Source organism: Gekko japonicus, unplaced genomic scaffold (assembly GCF_001447785.1).
Source record: "Gekko japonicus isolate JY-2015 unplaced genomic scaffold, Gekko_japonicus_V1.1 scaffold208, whole genome shotgun sequence".
Classification (NCBI taxonomy): domain Eukaryota; kingdom Metazoa; phylum Chordata; class Lepidosauria; order Squamata; family Gekkonidae; genus Gekko; species Gekko japonicus.
This window is the reverse complement of record NW_015173680.1, coordinates 1,086,051-1,094,685: the sequence shown is the minus strand read 5'-3', so window position 1 is coordinate 1,094,685 and position 8,635 is coordinate 1,086,051. Positions and strand designations below refer to the sequence as shown.

The following is an 8,635-nucleotide window of genomic DNA, read 5'->3' as shown; positions in this document are numbered from 1 at the left end:
GTTGGGGAAAAATATTTCTTTGCTTCCTTGTTTAATATATCCTGTACATATAATAACCTTTCATATAAATTGTTTCACAATCCCTATATAACCCGTCTTTCTTTCTATACCCCTTTTATGTTACTATTTTGTTCTTAAAATAAATATATATTATTAAAAAAATATAAAGCTCTTCCTCATAGAAAACACAGAAGCAGGAGCTGATGGAGGAGCACACAGGTCCCAGACTGCAGCAGGGGCCCCACCATTGCTGATGCTACAAATCAGTGCTGGGGGAAGGGGGAATCCATGAAACGGGCAGCCAAGCTCTCACCTTGCAATGTACCCATCCAGGCCCATGCCAAGCGAAAGCACACTATAAAGCCCATAAAAAGCCGGAATGGAGGATTGGGTGCCATCTTTTACCTGGGCTGGCCCATGCAGAAATGTACCCTGCCTCCCTCTGCCCATTACCATTTGTATCTCCACACATTCCAATGGAACTGCTCCTGTGAACAATTTTGGTACTGGAACGTTTTGTCAGTAGTGTCTTAACTCCAAACATCCTGGGAGTATCACCGACCCGTTGGTATCCAGCTGGTTTTTACCTTCTGGGGTCAAGAAAGGTTTTCTCTTGGCCTCTTGATGTGCGGCTGCTCAGGGCCATTTGCTCACAGAATAGGAACCTAAGGTAAAGCTTCAGAGGAGAGGTTCTTTACAAAAGTCTCCACCTGTGAAAAAGGAAAAGGCATCCAGAGATTTGAGTTTGGATAGCTCATAGCACTTTAGCTCCAGGGAATAAAAGCCAGGCAAGTTGAAAACTTGCTGGACTCAAGTTAAGAAGATGCAGACTTTTATAGCAGAAACGGAAATTATCTTACCATGCTCACAAGTCTCCTTTGCTCATTTGTGTCATTCTGAAAATCCTTGGCAACATCAAGAATCAATACTGGAACATTTCTTAGATTTTCAAAATGGATCCTGTGATGACAACAAATGAAAATCCTGAGCATCCAACAGAAGCAAAGCTGATATGAAATTTCAGCAATATGTATGACATACTCTACAGTGAAATAAACACAGAGTGCTATTGCACAGGGACAGGATGGGTTTGAAAGGAGGAGGGTTGAATCTGATGATCCTTCAGAGGACTCTCTGGTCCTGAAGTGCCATCAGGACTGAGAGAAGGTACCTGGGGGCACCCAGTAATTCTCCTAGCATGGACTGCACCATGTTTCATCCTAAAGCTAGCTCAAGCTAGGAGTTCACCGGACAGATTCAGACAAGTTGCTATTTCTCAGCCCAAGTTTCCATATCACGCAAACTATCTAAATATGGTTTCCTGTATACTGTACCTGTGCAGGTAAATTTCACTTGGAATCTGGTGTATGGCAGGGACTACCATGAACCTCAGCATTCCATTCAAAAAAGATTATAATCCTCATTACAACACAGACAACATCTGCTGAAGGTGTCAAGAATGTGCAGCTGCCACAGCCCATCTATTCTTCCAGTTGTCCTTCTGTCACCCTCCCATGACCAACAGCCTCTTACTGCTGTTATTATTGGTCAAGTCTCTCTTCCCACCACCCAAACATTCCCAAAAGTTGGGAAACATTTCAAATACATTTGGAATAAAGCATGAGAAGTGAGAGCAATCACTGGACAGATTCAACATACAACAAATGCAGGTAGGATGGCCCGACGCTGGAATCACTCAGAGCCCACTAACAATGGCTGATGAATAAGATTCTCCACGGTGGTTCCCACCTCGTGGAACAGTCTGACTGAAGAGGTCAAAAGGCCTCCCCCCCTCCCCCCGGCGCATCATTTTGCAGAATGTGCAAAAGGTTCAGGAGGGCATCTGTACAAAGGGATTAGAAATGTAGTATAATGGATCATATCATGAGGGTGTTTTATAAGGGGAGAGGACTGTAGCCTCTTGCCATGTTTACTGCATGTATTGCCTTCCTTTTCTCGCACATCGCCTTGCACCTTTGCAACCTACTTTCTGCATTATGGCATTGTCATGCCTTAAACAGTTTGGTTTTTGAGAAGTTTGCATCCTACTGCATTTTTACTGGAGATCCTTGCTGTCTGATCGAATTGTTTTAAGATTTTGCCTCAAGTCTCAACAAGGAAGGTAGGCTAGAAATGCAGTTGAAAATCTGTCCACTTCTAATCTGAGCAACATCTATGGTTCTCCCCTCCTACATTTATGTTCTCTTACAGCAACACTGTGTAGTAGGAGAGGCTGAGGAAGAGTGCCAGGAGCCCAAGGTCGCACAATGATCTGACCAGGGATTTTAATCCAGGTTTCCCCCTCATCCCATTCATAATCTGACACTAATTACTAGACAATAGTGGTTTTTTGATTTAGGGGTGTTGCCAGAGGAGCGAGCAGAGAGGCAGAAGTGAATTTCTCGTAGCTCTTGTGGCCTGCAAATATCATATTTTTGCAGCCTGCCTAAAGATTCAGTTTTGCATAGCAGATGCACCGGCAGATGCTGACAAATAATAGCAGTTTAAGTGACTGTCACTTTGCAGTGAGATCTGCCCATGTATATTGTGAAACCTCATGACAGAAAAGGCCAGAGTGGACAGAGCTGGAGCACCGAGCTGCCACTTAGTACTACAAAACATGCAATAGTAGATGAGGATAAGGCACAATTTTGCACCTCTGGCGTTTTCATACAAGTGAAGTAGTTGGTGCAATCATAACTACATGCAGGGCTCTTTTTGTAGAAAAAGCCCAGCAGGAACTCATTAGCATAATAGGCCACACCCAAAAGCAGGAACTCATTAGCATATTGGGCCACACCCCTGACAACACAGCTCATTAGCACATTAGGCCGCACCCAGCCACACCCACCTTTTGCTTGTTATTCTGTTTACCTTGTTTGTTGTCAAAACCCAGGGCCTTTTTTTGTAGCAGGAACTCCTTTGCATGTTAGGCCACACACCCCTAATGTAGCCAATCCTAATGAGTTTCTGCTGTTGGGTGTGGCCTATTATGCTAATGAGTTCCTGCTGGGCGTGGCCAACTTGGGAGCCAGCCGGAACTCCATTCCTGTGCGTTCCTGCCCAAAAATAGCCCTGACTACATGGGCTGCCACCAGCTAGATTCTTCTACTCACTCTGTGCTTCTTGTCTGAAGCCAGTTTTCATGCTGGGAGTGAAGCTGCTCTAGATAGCGCAGCTGGACCTCTTTCTCTTCAGGCCTCGCTCTTTGGCGCAGCCTCTCTAGACATACCTGAAAGGAGAAGAGGGAATGCTTGCTGACCAGCCCATCAGTGCCTTGAAGTCAGCAGTCCCCACCGAGAGCAGAGGCACACTTCACTTGTGAAGCTACAAATAAAGATCGTTTTATTTTACTCAAAACATGTATTAGCTGCCTTTCTACCTTGCAGAACTCAAGGCTGCTTACAGTATAAATAAAGCAACAAATACCGAAAAACACATGAGAGACCACAATTTAAAATCTCAATTAGGATTGCCAATAAAAAAAAACGAATAAATTAGTCAAATGCACTCCTAAATAAAACTGTCTTCAACTCTGGGGGAAAATAACTGAATGACAAAATCACACCTGATGCAGACAGATCACAATGTTATCAACCTCCAGAAGAAGCTGGCCCACGAGAGGCAAGGCCAGAACAAGCCATGCAGTTGGCAGGCTCCTTTGTGCATGGATAATGTGAGTTCATAAGAACCTTCATATAATATATTTCTTGTAAAACACAGTTTGGGAATTATTTTAAATGGCAGGGAAAAGGACAAATCTGGTTCAGCATGCCTAAATCAAGTGGTGGTAGTCATAAACTAGACAAACCTTTCACTGAAACAGACGTTTCAAAACGTGAACTTGCTGGTCCCAGAGCATAAGACCCCACAGAAAAGCCTGACGTCTCAGCCAAGAGGCCCCAAAGCCTAGTCCATACTGATTCGCATCGCAATGCCAGTCGAATGAGACCATTTGGGAGGTGATGAGCAATAGGTAAGTTTGGCTTGTGGCAGAGAGATAAGGGGACAGATTGACTCTAACACCTGTCAAATGGCGCTTTTCAGTTCGGTCCAGCCAGCTCACTGCTGCATGACACTCCAGCCTTTTACCACACCTTACGGTCTCAACAGAAACAGAATGGTGACTTTCAGTGTATTATCATTTCCTTACCCTCAGGTTCTTTCTATGCATCTGAACCAGGATATCAGAGATGCACAGAGAACGAGATTAAGCAGCAGCAAGAGCTGAAGCAGAAAACTCTATGGAAGACGTTTTCAGGCTATCGGAAGGATTGTCTGAACTAGCCTTAAAACAGAAGCAGTCTAGGAGCAGTGGAGATGGAGCAGACAGAGAAGGTGGCAGTTCATGAGAGAGAACATATGGGATTCCAAGGATCAGCTATCTTTCCCATACCCTGCTCCCCTCAGCAGCCTCGTTGACACCAGGAAGTTTGATCCTGGGGTCAAGGGACTGAAGTGGATCAACAGTCCAGACAGTTTAGGTTTGTACTGAAGAGTGGGAAGTCTTCCTCTCCTCCTCCTTCAGCCAGCACATCTCCACTTACAGAAGAGGCAAGAAGGGTGATTTTTGTCCCGTTCTCCCTCCCTACTTTCCACTGACAGATCACAGGATACAACTCCCTGAGCATGCGCGCAAGGCCCCAACATTGCAGAGATTTCAGTGGCTCTGTAAAGAGTTTTTCTGACATGCTTTTGACAGTCTGTGAGTGAAATTCTGATCTCCTCCTTTTACCTGCTTTTTTTTAGAATTTAGACAGTATTTATGCTTAATTTGGTGCAAGTGCCTTTGAGTCTCACTGAGCAAGAGAAAAGTGATATAAACGTTCTTTTAAAAAAATATGGAAAGACTTCTCTGTGTACTAATAGAGAATACAGAGCAGTTTGTATTACTTTTATTACCTCCCTCAAGGAAAAAAGTGACCCACTAATGCAGTCATTACACATGCAGACGAGTCTCTGGGTGCTTTTTCATGATTACCTCAGGAGACGCCCGGAGATAAAGGAAGCCATCAAGTGCAACTCGGTTCCCAAATGCTTGAAGGAGGAAGGTGTGCCAGTCTTGGTAAATTATCCACTCAATCTCTGTCAAATGGCCAATCTCAAACAAATTCTTTGCAAAGACATACCTGGGATGGGTGGAGAAAAGAGATGGACAACCAAATTAAGTTTCCTCAAAGTAATATCCTACCAGTTTGACAGAACAAAAAGATTGGACATCAAATCACATTTAAATTCTTAGCACCAAATCACATTTAAATTCTTAGCACCAAATTACTAGAATCTGTATGATGTAAAAATCAGACACCCCCCAGCTTCCCACTAGTCTTACTTAAGAAGGAACCTTCAAACACATTTTCAGACCCAGGAGCCATCTCCAATCACAAGCTGAAATATGGAATTCACATCTTTAAGTTATAAGCCTGCCCTTCTCTCTTTCCATCTTCATCACCCCCCCACACACACCAAATACAAGAGGGGAGAGGGGGGAAAGTGCTGCCTCAGTACAGTAGGACTTTGAACTTTCCCCTCTGAGCCCTGTCCCACTCAGTGAAAACTAAGTTGGCAGTTTTGAAACTTTTTATCTAAAGAGATGCTTTTCCATGCATCTGAAGCTGAAGAACCCCTCCATGGATCTCAGAAGCTTCAGTGGCAGTTTCTAGGATGCAAGCCATGCCTCCCGGTCCTCTCCACTCCCCTGCATTACTAAGAGTGCACTCTACAGCAGCATACCAGTACGGCCAGCTATCATGGGGGAAGGAAATTTGGAAACTGCCTGCTAGCTGGGCTCATCTGCAGATCTTTGAAAAGGCCGCAGTCAGAGATAGAAGGCCCTTAGCAAACATTTGCTTGCTATTGGTTCATCAGCCTTAGCTGCCTTGCTAATAAGCTGCACGTCATTAAAATAATGAAATATGACAGTAAGAGAAAAAAAATTGTACTGCCCTCTGCACATTAAGGTGGGGCACTAATATGCAAAGAGAACAACGCAAGGAGCTAGACGGTATTTTTTTATGATACATGCATCTTTAATATTTATATAGTCTTTATATTCTCTTTAAACAGGTTGCTCATGATAGTCATAGTTTATGAACTGATAGTTGACACACTGTCATCTCAATCTGCCTTTAATATTTTCAATTGAGAAACAGAATCCATTCATTGCTACTTAAGGGTTGCGGTCACAAGTGCCAAAAAAATAATAATGGGGGAAAGCAAGGCTATTTCCTCCGGAGGAATTTGACCTGCAGTTGCATGATCACACAGTCCTTGGAAGCTGCAGGCACAACTTGCCACTGCGTGATCAGAAGCAACCATGGGAGAGTCGGGGGGGGTTTGCCGTTTGTTTCTGATGCGCTTAAAAGAGGACTTGATGAATCGCATTTCCGCACTGAGGGCTCCCTATGGAGTTTGGAATGATGCACATACCGAGAAGGCGGGGAAAACAATGGCATGGAGTTGGGATGGCCTGATCAGACCATCCCGACGCCATGAGAGTGTGTTGGAGCGATCAGACAGGGGAAAGTCCGTCCGTGGCCCGTTGCAACCCGTTTACTACCGGATTTCCCCCAGTGTCTTTTAACTCTGCTTCTGTGGCGGAGCAGAACGGGTTGTCGACGGCTGCGGGGCGCTTCCCAGATGATGTCTGATCGCACCCTTTCAATCTGCCCGGCATTCGTGCCTATGGTGGGTCTAGTTGTGTGTATGATCGGAGCCAAGGATATGTTGATACATAGTAAGTTTGAACTGGAACTGCTTACAGTATTGTTTGGTTTGACAGGAATTGTGGAAAAAATTATCAGCTTTTAAAACAAAATTACAGAGCAATGGAAGAATGGTATTGATTCCCCTGTTCTATCAGGCAAGGAAGAATTAATGTGTCAAGGAATTTTATAAACAATGTGAACAAGACAAGAGGCTTAAAAATTATATTATTTGATGCTTACCTCCCTCGGTTTGAAGCACCTATATAAACAGATTCATGTGGGCTGCTGGCGCTGTCAAGCATTACTCACAGATCTTATTTATTTTTAAACTGTTGATTAACAAAGTACTTTTGGAAACAAATTTGGAACGCTGTCAGAGACACAATGGAATATGACATCCCACTAGATCATGAATCAGGGCTTTGAGGCTACTTTAAACAATTGCTCTTAGGGATGACATGAGGCCTATGTCAGCAGCAATAATGTGGAAATTAGCTTCTGTACTACCTCTCATGGGATGGTATAAGAAAATATGAGCTGCAGCTCTTTTGGGAAAAACGACTCAATCTAAAAGACCAGCCAACAGAAAGGATGCATATTTGTGAAAAGGCAGATGTTTTAAACAATACTGGAATAATATGATTCTCTACATGCACAGAGTTTGCTTTTTATAGGTGGACAGCATAATTTCTCCTTCTATATTGTTAATAAATAGGAGAATCACACTCCAAATCTATTGAATTAGATGCAAAACATTATATGCTGCACTGCAGCCAACAGGGATAAGGAACAGAATACAGGTACCATACCTGTCACTGTACACAGATCTCTCAAAAATCTGCACAAATTCCTGGGGCTTCACTGGCAGTGGCTGCAGCTGTGCTTTGAGCCGACTCAAACATGAGTAAGTCTGGAATGTGTAGGACCATCGATAAGGCTCCTGATAGACCATTTGAAGCAAGTTTCCAAAACTCTGAGAAGACGAGGCCTGATGGGGAATTACAAATATATAAATTTAAGAACAAGCTTCCCCAGAATATTAAGGAGGGAAAATATTACTAGGGGAGGGTTTGCAGCTCAATGGCAGATCATTTCTTTGGAGGTCCCAGGTTTAATTCCTGACATCTCCAGTTCAAAAATTTTGCAGTCAATGCTGGTCAAGTATTTTTAAAAGCACTAATTTGATTAGAACAATAAAAAGATATTTTAGTCACAAACAAATTTTAAATTTAAGCTTTACATGGACTCCTTAAACAACTATTATGCAAATGAAATTAACTTTTGAAGAAGGTGGACTTGAATTAACAGGGAAGGTGAACAATTCTTCTTGCCAGCTTTCATTCTGGAATACCAGAATTGTTCTACAGGTTCAATTTTAAATTTAAAACATTTTTTTTTAAACATGGAATAAGACCAAAATAGAAGCAGCTATTTAGAAAGCAGTCAGTTGTAGAAGGCCAGTTCTTCCTGTTTGGAAGCAGTAGGTGGGAAGTAAGGGAAGTTGTGCTATATTGCTAAGTTTCCCCCTTCCAGCTGCAGGAAAATCTGCCCTCACCCCTACCCTTGCTAATAAATTATACTAAAATAAATTTAAAAGCTATGCTGATGTCTGTACAGTAGCATGTCAAGTCCTGACATCACATCTGACAATATTTGACCATGGTCAAGTAACAGGCAGTCAACTGACAGTATTTGACAAGTCAGCTGACAGACATGCCAGCCCAAATGCAACTAGCTAGACAATTACTGGCAGTTCTGTCACAAACAGTTAACAGTGAACATGTTACTCCAGCACTGGTCTTGTGCTCTTTGAGGATAACTGCTCTACTGATTAAATAGAAAACAGCATAAGAGTTCAAATTGCTTTGGTCTCTTTGACATCATTCTGGCAAACTTTTGGGTTGCACAGGATTATTGTATCAGCAGGA

The 8,635-nt window shown here is 43.0% G+C and overlaps 1 protein-coding gene across 1 annotated transcript in view; it reads right to left on the bottom strand.

Annotated features, from left to right (window-relative positions):
- Positions 1 to 569: 569 nt before the first annotated feature.
- The window catches only part of DGUOK (deoxyguanosine kinase), an 11,191-nt gene continuing 3,125 nt past the window's right edge, over positions 570 to 8,635 (bottom strand). Inside the window, exons 3-7 of the mRNA XM_015423000.1 lie at positions 7,517 to 7,695; positions 4,982 to 5,129; positions 3,117 to 3,232; positions 861 to 960; positions 570 to 710 (exon numbers count right to left, since the gene is read on the bottom strand). Of these exons, the coding sequence (XP_015278486.1) occupies positions 666 to 710; positions 861 to 960; positions 3,117 to 3,232; positions 4,982 to 5,129; positions 7,517 to 7,695 (588 nt within the window). The 3' untranslated portion in view covers positions 570 to 665. The remainder of the gene's footprint in view (positions 711 to 860; positions 961 to 3,116; positions 3,233 to 4,981; positions 5,130 to 7,516; positions 7,696 to 8,635) is intronic.